At 43.6% G+C, this 20938-nt stretch overlaps 1 protein-coding gene across 1 annotated transcript; it reads right to left on the reverse strand.

The window, feature by feature from the left end:
* Positions 1 to 1217: 1217 nt before the first annotated feature.
* GEM (GTP binding protein overexpressed in skeletal muscle) lies at positions 1218 to 10230 on the reverse strand. Its single transcript, XM_009918668.2, has 5 exons — positions 10007 to 10230; positions 7903 to 8245; positions 4752 to 4828; positions 4066 to 4270; positions 1218 to 2448 (listed from the first exon to the last, which is right to left on the reverse strand). The coding sequence occupies exons 2-5, from the start codon at positions 8234 to 8236 to the stop codon at positions 2171 to 2173; spliced, it is 894 nt and encodes a 297-aa protein (XP_009916970.1). The 5' UTR covers positions 8237 to 8245; positions 10007 to 10230; the 3' UTR covers positions 1218 to 2170.
* Between the last annotated feature and the right edge of the window lie 10708 nt (positions 10231 to 20938).

A 20938-nucleotide genomic window follows, 5' to 3' on the forward strand; every position in this document is an offset into this window, starting at 1 on the left:
TACTTGGTAACTCCAAATTTTTATGATACTGTCTATGCATTCAGTGATGCTGTGAACATGGATGGCTTTTACCCCTAAAGGCTGTATGATCAACATGGATGTTTTACATTTGTTCAAAACCTGCTTGGTTTAGATTTGTTGGGTCCATGGCTTGACAGATATAGAACAGACTAAGGAAATGTGCTGGTTGTGTTCAGCTATACTTTCAGGTCTTAAAAATAATCTTTAAAATGTGTTTAATTTGTGAGATTTTGTTTCCATTCTTGAATGGGGAAAAGGTTCTGAGAGTTTAAAAGTTCTGAAAACTGTTGTCAGAGTGAGTATCATTCTCTAGACTGCTCTGGGTCGACATTAAGTTGCATGCTGACAACTTAAAAGCATTCATTCAAAATCCAGCAACAGGGATCTTGTCTGTGCTCTATTCAAAATGTTTTCTGTTCTTGCCAACAGTTTGTTCTAGATCAGGAATTCCCTTCCAGGGAAATCTGAATACTGCACAAGTGGAGGGTCATCCTGCAACATGATATTTTACCCCTAGAGAACCGTTCAAGTCATCCCCTCAGCAGAGGCAGTTTTGGGCAAACACTCAGCAAGCTCAGTCCTTCCCAGAGCATTTGGTGGTGCACGAAAGCTGAGCAGCCCAAGGTGGGGAACCCAATTCTCACCTTAGTGTTGCATTTTGTTGTCTTCATAGTCAAGGAAGATGAGCTGCCAGGCTGGAGACTTGGCTTTTTTGAGCCATCTGCAGGCAAAATGTAATGACTGTACCTCTACCTTGAATGCTGCGGTGTGCCTACAAAAACCAGCATAGTCAGGAGGAAAATAACACAATTATGCCCAACAGTAATTAAGGATTAGGGCACACCATGCCAGCTACCTACTTTCTGTCCCTGAATGTAGCATTTCACTTCTTCTCATCTCCAGAATTGGGGTAAGCGTATTCATCTACATTTCTAAAGTGTTTTCAGGCTTAGGGCCAAATACCTTTTTTAAGAATGATTTATTTTTATCTCTATCACCACAACCACATTTGCACGAGGGATACCATGCACTCATAGCTTTGGGGCTGTGGGTAATTCTTGCTTTGTGATCCTAGGTTGCTAAAAGTAGCCTGTGTCCAGAGATGTAAGGAATCCTCACTATACTTGCCATATAGCAGTCTTGCCCAGCATTCAAAATATTTTCTCAACTTGAAAAAATTCTTAGGGATTTCCCACTGAGGCTCAAAAGCAGTCATATATTTTATTTCTTTTATTACAAGGCATGTAAGTAAAAACTTGCATATCTGAAAAAAGATATTAGATAGAAAACAGTAATAAAATTAATATTATTCTTTTAAGAAACTTGGTAATAAATACATTTCCCCTCAACATAGAAATGCTTGTAATTTTGCACAACAATAAATACAGCGTAGCTCTGGCATAGAGAAAGGCCAAGGCTGGATACAAGAAGTCCATGTGGTTTCTTAAAAAAGCTTAGGTGATTTATAAAGGTTTGGCATCCTGCACGTGATGCACTTTGATACAACTTGCACTTTAATTTTAATTTTACTATGATTTTTAAACAGTCCCATAATATGAAAATGAGAGGAAAATTTGTTTGATTATAGGATTTTTCCTTTAAATATTTTCAAAGTAAGAGATGTGTAAACTCATTAAAACCAATCCTTGAAATAAAAAAAAAAAGTGTCTTGGTGGCTATTCTACAAAAATGCAGATTTTTCAGCTGTGGGTGCTCAAGCCTGACCAGCCAACTGGCAAAGGACCAATCCCCAGTCAATTCATCAATTCTTTACACAGTTTTAAAAAAGAAATAATAATAACAAGGATAAAGAGTAAAGATTGTAGTATTCACTTCCCAAGTCATGGCGGTTCGAGGTTCTTACACTATTATCCAAAGGTGAGAGGAGAAACAACAGGTATATTCCAGAACACTTCCCAGAATAACTTTGGGTCATTCTGGTCTATACTTCTCTTCTAAAACTACCAACAAAAAAAGAGAGATATTTCCATGCACCGTGCTGTTCTCATGCCAGCACGTATCATCACAATCACAACTGTGAACCTAAGTCACTTTGATAGCCCAATCTAATATAGATTGATTGATTGTCCCACGACATAGTTAGATAATGTCCACAAAATGCCACAAGCTCTGGCAGAGTCCAGCGTTCTTAAAGTACTGATAGGTCATGGCAAGACTTGGACTTGAGTTTGAAGGCCATGTTCTTGTTGTTCTTGGCAACTATTTTGCCCCAAAACCGCCTGGCTTTCTTTGGGATGCTCTCTCTCCGTTTCTGGTACGCCAGCCGCTTCTCATTCTTTTCCTTGCTGTCCCTCCGGAGCCGGACTTGCCGCACGATGCCTTCAAACAGCTCTTTCACGTTGTGCTGCACGGCTGCCGAGGTCTCGATGAACTTGCAGTCAAACACGACGGCGCAGGCTCGTCCCTCTGCAAAATTGTAAGGTGGAGATGTCACGAGGTGTCGCGAGCAGGGGGAAGGCAAAGCGGAGGCAGGCTGCCACGTGCAGGGAGCCAGTGCCACCGGGGGAATTCCTCAAGCCTAATATAGGTACGGATAAGCCTTTAATCACTTGATGCTCCCTGCTAGCCCATGATTCATCCGCTCTGTGTCACACTCCCTGCCCAGCAAGGAAGGGTAAATCCCCTCTTGGAAAAGCCCAGTCCCCGCTGTCAGCTATGAAGGGAGCTGGGGCTGATCGACTCATGCCAAGACACTGAAGGCTGAGAGGTCAGCCATGACTCAAAACCACTGGTCATCTTACGTGCTGACTCTCTCAAGTTGCATTAAAGGGTGATGACAGCACCCTCCATGCACATAGAACAGCGTAAGAGGCAGGGCCGAGTCGTCCTCCATGGGTCATGGGTGTAAACCAGGGTCTTGGGACAGTAGCAACTTCAGTGTGCACATGTACAAAACTCTTAAATAAAGGCAGAACTATGCCTATGGCTTCAGAGGTATAGCTGCAGTCATAGTTCTTATCCTTAATTACGTGAGCCTAAGCTAAACCTCACAGCTGTCTTTCACACACAAGCCAATTTATTCTGTCTTCTGGCTTGGTGTGAACTCATCACCAGGATGACTAAAGTGACCTGAATGCACCTGCCATCTTTCAAAAGATTTTTCAAGTGGGGCAGAGAGGAATGAGATGGCAAATAGGCATTCCTGGTCTCCTGATGAGGTACCTCAGTGCAAACACCTCACTTGGGGCAACTGTGACAGAAGCCAGAGGAACTGTGCACATCCCCAGTGAAAAAAAGTCTAGATCAATTGGGAAATAGAAGAGGAACAGCTGCAGAGAGAAGAAAATGCTGAGCAGAGGAACCCATGTTTCTGATGGGCCAAGATGAATGCATTGCTGTGGGTTATGTTGTGTCACCTAAGCTTCAGTGAAGTCTCTCCAAGAAGAGATTGTACTGACTGCAGACCTTGAGAACCAGCAGCAGCTTTCCCAGCAGTCTCTTCATTCCTATTTATGGGCTTAGTGGTTATTCATTTGTGTGCAGCAGAGGGAGGGCTGTTTCAGCATCCCAAAGCAAGGCAGCAAGGAGACCTCTCCTGAAAGGCTGCATGGTCCCTGCCCAGACTAGCAAAACGAAGGGTGAGAGGGAATTTTAATTCATCAGGGAGGACAGAGAGCTGGTTATAAAAAAGAGATAATCTTTGGCAGCAGAATAAAGGGGGCTAAACTCATTATACATAAACATGTATTGGAAATCCAAAGGGTTTCCAGCTACCAGAGAAATCACACACTGCACTGGTCTTACACTAGGAGCTGGCAGGGAAGAAATTCAAGCTGCTTTTATGATGGCACTTAAATTTAGGAAAGGGATTATCTGACATGTAACAGTATTACCAAGGGAGGCTTAAGGACCTGGCAGACCCCTCCCAGTCCTCTGCCCTCTGTTCCAATCCTCTGTTGTTTAACTGCTCTTTTATTGCCCAGTCCTGGTTACAGCCTACTCCCTCAGCCAGAGTTCTGCATTTCATTCAATGCAGATGACTCCTAATGTTTACATGGTTTTTATCCTCATCATTTTCCTTACCTGCCACTGAAACTTCGCGGCACCTGACAAGGTCACTTTTATTGCCAACCAAAATAATAGGGATGTCTTCTTTCTGGCGTGCCCTGCGGAGCTGTATTCTGAGTTCGGAGGCCTTCTCAAAGCTTGCTCGGTCTGTGATGGAGTAGACAATCAAGTATGCATCTCCCACTTGCATGCAGTGGTCTCGAATCCATTCTCCCTCACGCTGTGCAAATTAAACAGTCAGACATTGTTATGCCCAGAGCAGATTTTACTTAGAAAGTATAACATTAAAGAATCCAAATACATTCCTGCTGTAACTGTAATGGGTACAGTTTGAATCACAGTTATACTAAAAGTAATTCCAATGCAGTGATGGTATGAATACTTCACCACAAAGGAGGGCAAAACTTGCCCCAAATAATTCATTGTGCTGGCTTTAGACTGGAATGAACATGGTCTGGAAAATGGCTTGAATGTTTTGTTTTATCATTAAAAAAATAAAGAAGGCTAGCTCTTCTCAGGCTCACACTACAGAGCTCTTAGGCATGCTTGGCTTGGTGTGGGGGTGGGGTTAAAACTGTATTTTCCCTGATGCTGAAGCATGGAAAACACCTACTTTCTTCCCAAAAGATACCTACTTTTGATATGAGCAGTCACTCATGTGCACTTTTCTTTTGTCATTTGACTAGAACAAATAAAAGTACCTTATTATCCCACATATCGAGCAGTATAATGGTTGCACTTTCCCCATCCACCATCAGGGTTCTTTCATATGTGTCTTCTGGAAAGAAAAGTAGAAATGTTGTGAATATATTATTTTGTAGCATCATGTACCTTACAAAAAACAAGTAGTTGAGTATGTATAATTTGTTCACAGTTCAAGTTATTGAGCCAAATTTTATGCTGGCTCACATTCAGTTCTTTCCTCATTTCCATCAGCACTGAACCTGCCCTCTGTTCATTACTGGTTGTCCTACTTTCCATCATATATGAAGGAGGCTGAAAGATCAGGAAATGAAATTTTCATTATTTTGGCTGATACCCTCTTTATCTTATGTGGGAGAGAGAAAATAGAACCAGTGGAAGAAATAACCAAAGGCTGAACATTTGCCCCATGGGAGCAGCAGAGTCCAGTGAGGCTGAGTAATGGAAAATATTTGCTTTCGCTTTAGCAGGGACAGTTTACGGGTGAACAGTCACTGCTGCTGAGAGCAATCAACCAACAGCCTACCAAGCAATGAGGATGGGGTTTTGTGAGACAAGAGCTGTTGAGTTTTAGAGAGGCTGAGACTTCTGCTGCGTCCTAGTTCTGTCCCATTTCATGGTTTCCCACATTACCTTTGATGTCAAAAAAGCAAAGGAATCAACAAACCACAGAAGTTCAGTTATTTTGTACAGTGGCCACAAAAATTCATACCTAGATTATAAATGCCATGTGACAAAGTTCTGCTTAGATCTGGGGGGGGGCTGTTCCCACTCATAATTTCGATCAACCCTTGCTGTGAAATCTCAGTCCAGATTCTGCTGCAAATATGAATCTTCCTTCTTTCCCCCAAACCTGGGGACATTTGGATGAGCAATACGGGGTTTGGGCCCCTCTCTAGTCTTGTGTTGCTGGTGACTGAAAAATGCCAGGCTTTGGGCTTCTGAGCAAACCAGCAAACCACCCCTCTCACTGCAGTGTTTAAGGGGTCTGTCCCAACCACTCTTGTAGATAGGACTGTGTCTTAACCCTTGCCTCAAAGAACTTCTGCTGGGCATTAATTGAATTAACTTTCCCCTAAATTGTAACAGAGCCTTTCCTCAAAGCCAGGAATCTACATCCATGCAAAAGAATGAGCCAAAAATATTACACATTTAAAATAAAATCAAAAAGAGCCCAGGCTTGACGCAGCTTAAAATGGCAAGATTAAAAAGACAGAGCTAAACAATAGCAGCAGTTTCCCTTGCAGGCCCAATAGAATGACATTTGTGTTCATGAGTTAGCTTAATCTTACAGTCAGTAGCAAAGCCTGTCTATAAAAGCAGTTAGATTCCCTCTGTGAGTTGGCTATCCTGAAGCCATCCTCTCTTGTAATAAAATTTCCAGTTTGCAAGCTAAAGTTTGGAGAATAGTTTCTTCAACTGACTGAGCATCTGTGTGGGAACAAGCTCCATATATATCAGAGGGCAACATTCAGACGACTCCTTCTCTGCTCTTACACATGGAGAGGCTACAAATATGTAATCACACTCCTCGAAAACATTATGCCCAAATGGTCATATTCAGCACTGGTTTGCACCTTGGTCAGTCCTAAGGAACTTCCACAGGATATAAAACACACTGGAAGTGGGCAATTAGTTCATGTTATGCTTATTTTGAAGCTGACACTAAAAAAGGAGAGATAAAACAACAGCAAGTTTTCCAATACCTCAGCAGAGCCGGCCTTGAAAATCTGTCACTGCTCACTCCCAGCTCTATTGCTGGGAGTGCAAAGGAAAGAGGAAACCACATGGATTCGCACGGAGAAGAAAACTGTCTGACTGGGCTGTGCAAAGCAAATCAGCTGCATTTTCTGACTTCTTGCCCAAGAGTCCTACTCCAGTTCACTTGTGTAGCACTAGGAAAACTTTTATCAGAGATAGTCCAGGCTGAGGAGCTGGTGGGATTGTGGGAAAAGTCGGTTGTAGAAGCTGAAGACAAAGCATACCTGAATAACTGATTGGAGTGACTGCACCATGGGGAACTTCAATTTCCCTAAAGGCACAAAGATCTGTGCCCCCAGCCTGTGACAGCAAGCAAGGAAAATGTGGGTCTGACCTTCCTGATTCTGGGCTGTATTAAATCCTGGACAAAAACGTCTTTTAACTGGAGAGCTAAAGACACAAAAAGCTGTCCTGCCTGTGCCTCACTGAAAGTCCTGCATACTGACAAGCAAAACCAGCCAGCAACCTGCATGTCCTCTGAAGGTAACAGCGTCTGGGTCCTTAGAGCCATAGCAGATTTCTGTTGCAGCACAAACCTTCCACATCAACATTTTGAATACAATATAGCTCAGGACTTTGTGCCACGGCTTCACCTTCTGCGTGATCTGATCTTTGGTATTAAAGAACACTTTGCAATCCTAAACAAAGCAGAGGAGGATAGCAAGGGGGAAGCATCAAAGAAAACCTGACAGCTTGTGCCTTTTTTCCCTGTTTGGGCAATAGGAATTTTCCTACACTGCTGAAGGACCTTTATCTGTTCTTCCCCTGGGGGAACCCATGCTGTGCAAGTAAAATGAAATGAGAAGGACACATATTTTACTCAAACTCCATACAGCCTATGCTGAGGCAATGAGTTTATACAGAAAGGCTGAGATGACTTCTAATGGCAAATATTTTGGAGGTGACTGAAGGACTTAGCAGTGGTTTTTCTATTTTTCTTTATATATTATAGCTAAATATTTCATTCTCATAGACCATGAGGACCTTCAGTTGTTTTTTCTCCCCCACAGAAATCTGGAGCCAGCCCTGTGAAGCCAGTGGTGACACAAATGTTGGACCAGCATGAAAGCTGAACCAGCCATTTGTGTAGCATCATCACAGGCAGGAATGAGGCAGTTTCCAACAGGTATTTTGGAATGAAATAGCACAGGAATCTGAATTGTTCTTTTTCAGAGGGTTTCAGTCATTGTTGGTGAGTATCTTACTCATCTTATTTTGCTTTCTTGTTTTCTTAAGAGAGATACATGAGTTGAATCAGTTTTGATGACCAGATCCCAATGTTTGTTACCTCAATTTTTGATTAAATGGCCTCTCTGTTTTTCTGTGCCAATTACTACTAGCAGAGCTGATTGCAAGCAAGCACAAACATGCCACGACGTAACAACCTACCTCCCAGCACCTCACAGTCGCTGTCAATGCTGTCATGCACCCCCGCAAAGATGTTGGCTAGCGAGGACTTGCCTACGCCATGCTCCCCGATCAGCACCACCCGGTAGCAATTGCTGCCAGACTCAGAGGAGATGACAGAGTCAGACGACTCTGAGGACCAGCTCTTTCTGTAATATTCATCAGGACTGATGGTGTATCGCTTCTGCGGGTGGTACTCATTGGAGTCTTTCTGGATCAGCAGATTCCTTCCGTCAGCAGGGATGCTCCATCGCTGCTGCTGCTGCTGCAGGCTGTTGTTGTGGGTGCGACGCATGGTAACGTTGTTGAGGGTCATTTTTTACCCCTAGCGAGACACAGGAAAATCACAAGCATTACCCACAAAACATCTAGAAATGCATTAACACTCTCTTATTAACTTCAAGACAGCACATCCTGCTCTTCTACAGGGATCTAGTATACAACCAAAGAAAAATGAGACTTTCTGCACTCTTTCATAGTTGGTGGTACACAAAGAAATATTTCTAGTTAGTGAGTCAGAGGCTTTTTCCTAGGGATGATACCACCCTCATGTGCTAAATCCTATCTTTGTTTAGCCTTTACAAGCTCACGGCTGTGCTAGGTGCAGCCCAGCCCCGGAGAGAGTGAGGCATTGCTGTGTCCCAGGAGGAGAAGGAAGGGGCAGCATTCACCAGAGCTGTCCCACATGGACTCTGCATCCCTGCTGAGAGGCAGCCTGTGGTACAGGCAGCACCTACAGGTACTGCTCCCCATCTTTTGTGCTTAACTGGGGGCAGACAGAGGCACTGGTCCCAGTTGCCTCCAACTCCCAGTGCAGCTGAGTATACAGCATCTTTCACGTTGTCTCAGTTAAGAGCTGAAACTTTTTGGAAAGCAATAAGGCATCACTCGCTGCACCCTTAGACAACCCTGATATGAGAAGAGAGCCATGCAAGCAAGTCTTGCCATGACGGGATGGATCTGGGTCTCGTCTACGGCTGGGTAAACAAAGAATGACTCTGCTTCAGACAACAGCTTTTTTGATGGCAAGAGGGAGGACACAGTCAAGTCCAACAGCTTTTCTGAGGAGGTACAGGTTCTAGCTGCTACAGGAGGCAGCACTCGGAGAAAAATCTCTGAAATGTACAGATATTAAATCAACAACTTTATTTACTGTACATTCAGCTAGATAGGATCACTCTTCTTATCTAAGCATGGCTCTCAATCACATTTTGCCCACAAACACTATTTTGCCTTGCTTGGAGGCAGAGGACACTGATGTCTTTCTCACGGGCCAACAGCTACCATTTTTAGGAAAGTTACTTTGATGCATTCCAGTTCCCAAAGTGACAGTTACTTAGACGTTTTGCTTTTTACCATATACCTGATGTTTCTCAGGTCTCTTCTCTGTATTAGTAAATAGTATTAGCAAATTGGCCCTAAAATGCATCCAACCACTTTCAAACCTGAATAATAGGTGGTGAACAAAGAAAAGTACAGCAAAGCATCGAAACAACACATACAAATCACTATTCCTTTTCACACAAAACTGTCTGACAACTTCTGTGAATAAATGCACAGAAGGACAAACATACAGAAAAACACACTCCATCTGAACTTATTAACGCATATGCAATATTTTCTGTGATGTGCAGTACTTAGGGGCAAAATGAGATTGTTAGCACGGTCCCAGTCACAGCAACTTTCTCAGCAAGAAACATAGCTAAACTAGAAATCACACACCAAGCAAAAGCTGCTTCACAAACAAAATGAAATATTTACTGCGGTTGAATTTTAAAATGCATTTTTTCCTTGCGGTTTCCCGGCTGAAAAGACCAGATGAGAAAAGCCAGCTCCAATTCAGTCATACAACAGAGCCCAGCTCACAACCTGCAATAAACAGTCACTCACTAAACAGTCACAAACATGAACATTTTACGATTTCGCCCCTAACAAATTATCATCCTTCATTAAACAAAGCCAAATAAGTCCCTATCACACACTGCGTTCCAAGTTCAAACTGGTTTTGATAGCCCGGACTGCACTGAGCTGTCTGGGTCTCTAGCACCGACAGTAAAAGACTGTGTCCGAGCCAACGCTGCCTTACTTCTGCCAGGCTCCTCCAGGCAGCCGGGTCCTTCGCTCACACTGCCCTTCTCTCTCGGTGGGCTGCGGTACACTGAGCTGCTCTGCTGGAGTAAATCCTCTCCTGCTTTGGGGCTGCCTCTTTAATTCTTTCTCAGGAAACCTGGTTTATATTAAGCCCATCTGATCAGAGACAGGGCTTTTCCGTGACGTGGTTGGCCTTTCCATACAACAGCCAGCCCCCAGCTGGGAGGAAGGAGACATGCAGAAGAGCAAAAACTTGCAAACAATCTCAAAAGACTTACTCAAAATCATATGATTGTCTTAATATTGCCAGCAAAATAAACACATTTGGTTCTTGCATGATGAAAACAGGAAAGTGGAAAAAAAACAAAATAATACATGCCACTTCGCCTCACTCAGTTTTTCATTCAAACATTATCAAAATTAATGATGTTTAAAAAATGACATAAGTTTCATTAATGCATAAAATGCTGTAAATGTATTATGTTCTCTGTCTGCAAAATACACTTAACCCCCTGCTGGACAAAAGGTTTCTTTGGAAAAAAAATCTGAACGCTACTTTGGAATTATCTTAAAAGTAGCAATATTATTCTGGGGTTTTTTGTTGTTTTGTTTTGTTTTTTTTTAAAAAGCTCTAATGTATACAATCCTATATTTCTCTGTCAGCCTCCAAGTGACTGCACCCAGTTTCCTGAACTGCATAATCAGCTCTCACTTTTGCTGCAACACTTTACTAGCAAGGGCTTGAAAAAACATCCAACTATAAATTCAGTGTTCCTCCAGCTGAACAGTGGCAAAGATGCATCAGAACACACAAAGTCTGCACAAAGTTGGAGTAGCACAGTGCTGATGTTGTCCACAGGAAAGATGAATATATAGTGTACATGCCACAAACCCAGGGTCTGCTCCTTAAATTTTTATAATCTCATAGTTTATTGGCAGAAGAAATTTTGCCAGAAGGAAAAAAAAAATCCAAACCTGTAATGTGTGCCACCAGATAACACTTCTAACAACATATGCAAAATACTTCTTGATTAACAAATGAAGAGCAACAAAGTTCCACAGAACTACTCGATAGGGGTACCACAACTTATATAAAAGTATATGGAAACTCTATAGTCAGCTCTCAATTATCCAGACTCTGATTAACTATGATGAGCTCAAAACCAAGCTCTACAGCTTTCCTTTATATTTACAATCTCCTACTCTATCAGCCCCTGAATCTAATAGGTGAGTAATTCTTATCCCGCATGTAGGAAGTCTGAACAACTTTGTTTCTGAGCAGGGGAAAGAATGTTTTTTTCAGGACCCCATTCTTCTCATCCTTCTTGCTACAGGCAAGCAAGCCTTAACTGACAACGTACCTTTATTAAAGGGGGTAGCGATATGCAGAAAGGAACATCTCTTGCTATGATTGCAGCCTAGCACTTATTTCACATTCGTCTGCTGTAAAATTGGTAGTTTTTCCCCTGAAAAAGCAGACCTTTACAAACTTATTCAACTGCAATCTGTTTGCTTTGCTTTTCCTTTGCTTTATTGCATTCCTGTGTCTTTCATGAAGATTTTCGGGGACCTCCTGAGCCCATTCTCAAGTTTGAAAAGCCAGGAATTTTTGCCAAAGTAATATGCACTCATTAATGTATATGGAAATTATTCAGATCTACCAAGGGCCCAATTGAGCAAAAATATGTCCTGATTTCCTTCACCTGTGTTTCAGTGCTTGGCAGCAGCTGAACTGGCCCCAAGTCCGGCATCTCCACCTCACCTGTCCCTTACACGTCAGGCTCTGAGTTTCTGCTGCTGAGTGACAATCCCAAAGAGCATGAAGTACCACGTCTCTCTGCATAGGATGTACAGAGTACTTTTTAATACTTACTGCACAAAATGCAGCAACATCTCTGTCGGGGAAGGTTTATGGCATGGCCAGTGGTTTGCAGAAAGACTTTTGCTGTCAGCATACTCAACTGAGTTGCTCATTTTTTTTGAAACATGCTGGAAATCAGGAAGGTGAGTGGGTGGTTGCAGTACTGTGCTCTGCACCTCAGGTTCACTTAGCTCTCTTTAAGTTGTCGGTAATTTGTCATGGTGAGTAAAAGAGCAAAACCTGTCCACCACAGGACTGGAGAGATTTATGGCCAGATTGATCTCAGAAGAACTGTAGGTTCTAACATCTCACCCAAATGTTTAACATATATCATAGTAGAAAGCTCAGACAGCAGAAATAAACCAAAGTCAGAAAAGCCTTTGTGTTTAGTTATGGTTAGTGTTAGATTAGGAATTGCTAGACATCATCTTCCATATCCGCTTCATAAAATTCAAGGCAGACAAAGAAAACACAGCTCTCCAGTGACCACACAATATCTCTCTTCTATAAAGCCATCCATAAGAGTTGTCCCAACTGTGGCATGAAGCGCTTGCACTTCGGAAACTTGCACATGTGTTTTCTTTTGTACTGCCTCTTCTGAGCCTATTCGGGTTTTCCAACTGGAGAATTAACTCTCCAGGTCCCATTCTGTATTACTGTCTGCCTCCACATGATGAAGAGATCTTGTTCCTCAGGGAATGCCATCAGCACTCATGAATTTCAATCACTATATTTGTGGGGAAAACTTCTCCTTACTTTTTTTTAAAGCTGGGGAGAGGTGCAGCATTTTCAGCCTCCTGGTACTTACTTGTAAGGGTAACAGCAAGCTGATTAATGAAATATATGAACTGAGCCCTTCTCAATAGGGCTAACTGCAGGCTTGGATTTCCAAATACAATCCCATAGATCAATGGAGGCTGATGCAGTCCTGGACTGCTCAGCCCTCTTGCACTCTTCTCTGGTCAACACTTCTGCAGCTCAGACTGCCTGAGACACAGGCACAAGAAGAGACAAACCGTAAGGCCAGGTGCTGTCGTAAAGCACACGAGTGCTTGGATGTCACTGCCTGGTGCAATATTAAAACTCAGAGCAATTGTTTTTCACCCATTTCTTATCCATGCTCTGCTTCAATAATCATGTCTTAAAGGAATGCTCCCTGCAGCCAGGATGAAGTAAACATCGCAGAGTAACAGCTCTGCAATCCTTTTCCAGCCAGTTACAATTAGACCAGGTGATTCCCAGAGCAATTAGGCAGAAATTTTCCATTGGATACAAAATGACAGTGCTTTTTAGCTGACACTTTTTTAGCCATTTTGTATTTATGTATATGAAGGCAAAGTAGTTCCTCAAATCACCTTCTGGCATAAGGGTTGTGCATAGAGAGGACCTGAATCAACCCGGAGGGGGAGGGAAATGCAACGGAAAAAAAAACTAAAAAAAAGCAGGAAAAACAAAATTCATATTTATTTTAATAGAAATTGAATGCAGAGTGTCTGAAAGTGCACTTTCTCCCTATGCATTTAACAGAAGAGTACATCTTCATTTTTCCCCTCAGAGGACCTGACTTAGACTGTGTTCCCAATGGTTAGTTGCCTGCAAAGGCAATGAGTGAAGTACACCGCTTTCCTTTCCTCCAGACTATTGAAGCATTTCACATTTTGCTCTGCTTCTCACACCCATCAGTGCTGGCTGGCCCTTGGCAGTTCTCAGCCCCACCAATAGCATCAGCTATGGACAGAAATGGGTTTGGGTCTAGGCACGATGCCAGGCAGGATAGTGCCGGACACACCGGGAGTACCCGTAACCCCCGAGCCCTAGGAGAACTGCTCCAGTGTCACCATCCATTTCTGCAGCACAGCTGGCCATAGGCGGCTCAGTGAGCAAGTGTAGAACAAAAAGCAAAAATATATGCGCAATGAAGCTGCATTAGGCCCATAGCAATGGGACCATTAGCTTATTTACACCAGCTCATGCCCACAGCTTTGCCTTTGCCTTTCCTGTTTCATATCCAATGACCAGGTAAGAAGGTTCATGCTGAGTGAGAAAGGCACCAGGGTTAAAATTCTCTGAAATTGGGAGCTATGAGGTAGGGAAATGAAGGATTATGTGCCTGAGGAGAACTACTGAGGGTCTTAAGTGGGGAACAGGGCAGAGAAAGACACTCAGAAATTAAGGAATAATAAAACTTTGATTTTTAGGGAAACAGAATTAGGAGCACCTGAAAGTGCCCCTTCCCCCCATCTAAAAAAAAAAGCCACTGCTCCCTTCAGAGGAATAAATTTGGTAGATTCCTTTCCCAGCAACTGCTTGCAGGGAGTACTGAATTTGTTCCACCACCTTCTTTTCTCCCACACCACAGCAGCATTTTTACAATTCTTTAACTGCGCATCAAAAGCAGAACATGATCCTTTGGTGATGGAGCACAAGGATAGGGAAGAGGCACTGATCTGTACTCCTTGTGCACAAGACAGCAGTAAAAGCCAGCATTAGAGCTCTCAGGGAATACGATTGCCTTTAATCAGCTACCTCATCGGAGAACCCCTCATTAGTCTATTACTTGCAGATAATCTGGATTCTGATGTACCAAAAGGAAGGTGTGCTCCATACCCATGCACTGCAGAGCCTTGGTGACTGTAATGGGTATCCAAAAGGTAGTTTCCCCATTAACGCATTGAGCTGGCACAGTTGAATACTCAGCAGAGAGTGAGAAATGAGCAGCCAGGGGAAGTAATGCAGTTCAGTTCACAATAAAATAAAAGTTACTTTTTAGTCTAGTTAAAACTGAAAAGAAAAACAATCAAAACAACTATCAGCTGTGGAAAAAAAAAAATGATAGAGAACAAATGGCAAAAAACAGATTCTTTCAGTAAAAGTTACTTAGAAAAAGGACTGTCTATTTCCCACCCTTGCACTGAATGACGTTAACAAATTCTGCCAATAATTGTCCAGGGAACAGGATTAAGTCGTGTATGGCATAAATAAATGTGCTTTTCAAATTAAGTCAATGCAAATAAAGAAAATGATGATAGACTAATAATAGTAGGATGTGAGCTAGCCATAAATGTTCTTCGAATACTGAGCTAAAAAAACCTTCAGACAAATGGCACCAGCACAGACCATTTTTTTGCATTTGAGATCTTTGTAGTATGTCACCGTCCTCAGTGCAATTGGGTTCAGGGTCTCCTTTGCAGCTGCAGGATTCACAGATTTCAATAACAATTCTATAGTACTAAGTCATGGTGGTAATTTAAGGATAGGCAACTTCTGCATCAGCAAACTGTAGGCTAGAAACTTCAGCATAATAATCTGGGCCTCTGATCTTCAGCACTGTGGAAGGGAGATCCAGAAAAAGCTCTTTTGCTCCAAATGCAATTTCTTCTTCACTGTGGTGCCCAAGACTCTTACACTGAGTGCGACCAACAGTAATTGCCAATACTCAGGTGTACTCCCCCAGAAATACAAAGGAAGCCCTCAAAAACCTGCCAATAAAAGCAAATTTATGTTAAAAATATTCCACGTGGTGGCCAGAGCTTGACTTTCAGGTCTTGGTTGCGTTTATCTACATGACAAGCCTGCCTGGGATGGAAAGGGAGCACCACTGAGCTCTCCGACCCACCTCAGCTTGCAAAACTCCTCCCGGTTTCACTTCATTAAAAGGTGTTTTGAGCTCATTGTCTGGGTGGAGGAATCCCATCACTGGGGCAGGGGCTGACATGGGGTCCTGAGCAGGGTGGGGGGAGTGCTGGGAGGGTGGGCAGGGCTGTGGGTTCCCTCAGGGCCCCAATGCCCTCTTGGTGCGCTCCTTGAGGAAGGGTGGTGGCACGTGGTTGAGGTTCGGCCAAGGCAGAGCTGAGTTCGGCCAGGTCCGTTTCAGTCAAGGGCACGCATGGGCCGTTATTCACATTTCCACCAGGAGAAAGGTGATGTGTAAAAACACGCAACACATGGCAGTGGCTAAACCAGCTCCACTCTTCTTCCAAAAGAAGATCAGGCCACAGGTGGAGTATGGCGTCTAGGCATCGTATCCCTCCCCAGCTCTCTCTTTACCACACAGACGACTAGCAGTAACAAAACCACAGCTAAATATGGTCTGCTTGGAGGGAGCCAACAGCTCTTGTCTTTCCCCGTTTACAGTATCGTCCATCCAGTGCCCCTGGTTCAGCGTTCGGCTGCCCGCTCGCTGCACCAGCACCTAGTAAAGTGATGCTTCATGCGATTGCTCGGTGATTCACTGCCTTGTTTGGATTTTCTGGCTCCCAGGCTCATGGTTATCAGCAAAACACACGCTTTCTCTAGCGTCAGGCTGTAAGCGGATTGGAGCCATACAAAATGCCTTTGAGAGAGATGCTCTACACAGTCAGGCGTAATTAATGTCTATTTAATTGAACAACGGCACCTCTTTTATTAACATGGCTTTACTCCCATGTCTTTCAGCATGTACCTTCCACTTTTCCAAAATGGAAGATGTAAAAATGAACATGTAAGTGAAGATATGCTGTTTATTTTCTTTTTGAAGTTCTAATTTTTCTTCTCTGTTGTACTGTGTTCATGATAGGACAACTGAGCACCAGGCCCTGCAAGTAGGATTCACTTCACCTCATTTAAACTACTTGCCTTGGTTCTCAGAGGGACACAGACAGGGTTAACCAGGCAGCTCCAGGGTGATTCATCTAACACAGGTTGCATGAATCATGGAGATGCCTCTCTCCCTGCTGACAACAGAGGGACAGGGAGATGAGTCTCTTTGCACTAACGCTAGTTTTAAACTGCACTGTCTGAAAGCTAGACTGGCAGTCAAATGAAAAGAAGAAATCCCTAACAGCCTAAAGGCTAATTTTTACCAGTGCCTTTTCAGATGGGCAATAAGTAAGACAAGGTTTAAGACGTAATCATTACATATGCAATGCTGAATAAAACTATCCTGCTGTAGTACAGGAGGTGCATAATTGTACAAGCAACTTGGCTACAAAACTGGAGAAACCAGTACAGGTGCCATGTTCAGCATGGATGGCAACAGGGGTCTTTTCTCAGTAGCTGCTGGGACACTTCTGGGGAGGAATTACTTCTGTTGCCATCCAGACTGACCGAGCACCAACTGCTGTTTCTTCACAGTCTCTGACATATGGCAGCATGGCTTGTGGAGTTTTCTGCCCTGCTTCTGCAAGCCAGTGCGTACTAGCACTGTGCGTCACCACAGACACGTCCTGCTCCATCCATCCTGCCTCCTGAAAAAAGGAAGATCACAGCCAGCACGTTTTTCAGGGAACACACTCAATAAAATACCAGCAGTTACAATGCTGTCAGCTTCAATCTTACTCCGCAAAGCCAGTTCCTTGGCACTGAAGGCTCTTGCGTTCCTGTAGGAGCCAGAACGGGATGGCACAGCTACAGCAGGCTCTTCTCGAGCCCTCTAGCTGGGACACACACATGCACACACGTATGTCTGTGCTCAAGCTGCTGGGTGACCTCCTACAACAACCACTTGTTTGTCTTTCGCTTTCTCTCTAATGTTTTGATAAAATTTATTCATTTTGAAAGCAGGCAGTAAACATGAGAGCTGGGCATAATAAAAAAAGCCATCATTAATAATTAAAATCAACAATTTTGATGGCTAGTGGAACCTTTAATACTTTCACTGCATTGTGCTCCAATGCAAATCATGCATCTGCAAAATGTACATCTCTGTAATAAAGTGTGCGACAACACAGTCCTTTTCAGAAGCAGTGGATAGCAAGCTGTCACACACATTTTTCCTTCTTCCTGGTAATTAACACATTATTTAATGCTTTCTGAGCATTTTCTACACTGAAAGCTACTAAAGTTTCACATTAAGGGAGGACTTCTTGTCATGAAGCCAAGGACACTGAGCGTGCTACTGATTCAAAGATGAGGGTGGCTAGAAAAGGGAATGTCCATCAGTTGCTCAAGCACATTTCTCAGGTGAGCTGCTCCAAAGCTGGGTACCTGACACGCATTGTTCCTGTGAAGCACAAAATTAGAGAAACTGGTAGGAAAAGGCTTTAATTTCTTGAGCCTGTGGAATTAGCTACAGCCCTGGTTTTCACAAATCCTCTGTGTCGCTGGAAGTTTAATCAATGGCCAGGCTGGCAGATTTAGAAGCTAAAAGAAAAATAGCCAATTCAAAGTCACAAGCTCAAGGAAAATAATTCTAGCATGACTCACAAACTAGATGTGATTGTTGATGCTCACAAATCTCAGTTCTATGTAGCTCGCAATTTGGCCAATGGAGCAGAGCGAGCGAGCTGGCCACACAGCCACGCTCTCCCTCCTGTCACACTGCGTGCTCTCTGCAGCCGTGGTCTGACAGATTTTAAACAGTTCTGTTGCATTGTAAAGTAAGACCCAATGTACCACAAACATGAACTGAGATGATAAAATATATCATAGTGAACAAAGAGGGACGTGCGGGGGAACAATACGGACACATCCCATTGCAAAAGGCAGAGAAAATATTTTGATCTCCTAGTTACAAGCCCACTCCTGTTTGACTTCTGACCCAAGACTATGGTGCTGGCAATTACATCACCACTGCTGGGCAGTATAACGCTGCCTCCAGAAGCTCTTTGCCTCATGAGCAGGGTATTCACAAGGGCAACTTTGGCTCAGTGAGTCAGGGGAGGGAAATGGGCTCCTTCAGAAGGGACAGCGGAGCAGCTAAGGTAGGCTTTGGTGCTGGATTGCCTCCCATGCTCTCCCTCACTTGCAGCTTAAGGAAAAGATGAAGCTAAGATGAGCAGCACCCTTAGGTGAGCAGCACCCTTAGGTGACAATCACATGGCAAAACTCTGTCTGACAGCTTACCTGAACATTTTCAAATATCTGCTCTTATGAAATGCCTCCTTCTCCTCTCACACTGGTATATGTTAGAAGTCACCCTTAAAATAAGTCAAAATCAAGCATAACTGAGATTTAAAAACATGTCCAAATTATGTAAAAGGAAAACAGCAGTGCAAGTCCACATGTTCCACAGAGGTGAACACCTCGTGCCCCATATACCTGCATGTTTCTGGTTCAGCAAAGCCTGTACAACACATGTGCCTGGATGCTTCTCACACTTCACACAAAGGACAGACCGTATCTACTGCCTTCATTACCCTGGATTCTCCCTGCCGTCTGCCCCCACATTGCAGGAGGCCTTCAACAGCACCTTTGGATTATTTTCTGATTAACCACTTGATTAGTATTGTCCTTATATGTTGCATATAACTTGTTAACCTTCTAGCCAAATAAAAAAATAAAAATTGAAGAGAGGAAAAGAGGTTGAGAGACAGAGAGACAAAGAGAGAAAGAGATGTCCTACTCTCAGAATAGCCTTCCTGAGATTGTGCAGGTTCAAGCACTGTGCCTTATCTGAAGATGTTATATCATTTGCAGAGTGTCACTCACAGGTTTTTATACTGCCAGCATCCCAGGAAAGCGCTCTCTTTGGAAGTCCTTAGACACCCAGCTCCCAGTGTCTCAGTCTCATATTGCTTAGAGTAATGTGACTGTATTAAGGAGCCAAGCCTCTCAGCCCAAAACAACTAGGAGAGACCTAAGAGCTTCACCACTTCAGCTTTCCAAAGCATTCCTCAACCGTCAGTAACATAACGGTCCTCATCATAGATTTTTACCTAGGCTACAGGCAGGGGAGGCCTTTCTCCAGCTTTCTGAAAAAACAGATGTTTCCCCATGGGTGGCCTAGCACTGGCTGACTCCAAAACACCAGCAGCTCCACCTGGAGTGAGTACTGGCTGCTCTGTTCATGCTGGGGGCTGTGGAGCAAATACACAAACTCATGTGCAGTCCTTGTTCAAATTCGACAGAAAAGGGAACCCACACATTCGAACAACTTCAGGCCCAAAGTCTGTAGAACTGGGAGAAAGCGAGGATGGGGAGACAGGGACAGCGTGCATTAACAACATTTTACCAATGATGAGAGTTGAGACAAGATGAGATGAGATTACTTCTTTCCCAGCCAGGAAGCAGTCAAGTTCAGACATGAAGTGTAACTTTCTGTGAAGGACATACCTGGCTTGCAAGCAGCGCGTTTTCAGATTATTGTATTTTCCATTGCTGCAGAACACTGGAAAGTACTTTTCACAGTGAGGGGAAAAGTTCCTGAATTTCAGAACAGTGCAATAAAAAAGTCATGGAAGTGAAAGGGGAGATTCTTAACACACAATGTGTGGGAAGTGAGCTATTTCATGGGGTTCCTCCACATCTTGAATGTACTTGGCAGCACTCTGCTGTTGGCCTCACAACTCCAATTTCACCTCCAGACCATGCCAGTGGTTTCTCAGTGGCAGCTGCTTGTAGCATAGTCCTCTGCTGAAGCTGCTGCTCCACCTTCACCAGATTAGCACCTAATACTAGGAGAAACTCGACTGCCTGGCCCTGGCTTGGTCTAGAAGCAACAGAAGTAGCAATCACATATATTTAGCCTTTTTAAAAAAACAAAACCCAGTGACAGGGACAAACATAGCCATGACTGTAGACTGGCAGCCACACCAGCTCTCTGCATCCTGTGGCAAAGCAAAAGACAGAATAACCCCAAGCTCAGGCATGAGAAAGTAAGATATAGTACCTTGCAGAGTCAAATGCAATGCACTGTCTCTAATATTAATTACTAATTTCATTAGAGCTGCACAAATCACCTGGTAGTAACCTTTTTGTTTATTTAAAGTCTGCGTCACTACTTTAGTTATTGTCTTTCCATGATGCACTTATGGAGTGTATACTTCCCTGCAAACAGAGCAGCAAGTTCCCAAAACCCACCTGTTTAAATGGACAAACTGTGCCGACTGCATTTGGGGGAAAACTGATTTATCAAACGCAAACATACATTGAGAAATTCCTGAGCAGGTTGAACAGACCCTCCTGCCTGCTGTCACCTCACCAGCTGCAGTGGAGGGAAGGAGCTGCCAAGTTCAAAACTGCATCAAAACACTCACGGCTGCCATAGGAGCAGCCTCCTGTAGGGCTCAGGGACTTCAGCTGCCACCCCAGACGGGGAACGTGCAGGAGAGCACAGCTGAGCCAGCCCAGCCCAGAAAATCTGGGGGC

The sequence above is a fragment of the Haliaeetus albicilla genome, chromosome 3, assembly GCF_947461875.1.
Source record: "Haliaeetus albicilla chromosome 3, bHalAlb1.1, whole genome shotgun sequence".
NCBI lineage: Eukaryota > Metazoa > Chordata > Aves > Accipitriformes > Accipitridae > Haliaeetus > Haliaeetus albicilla.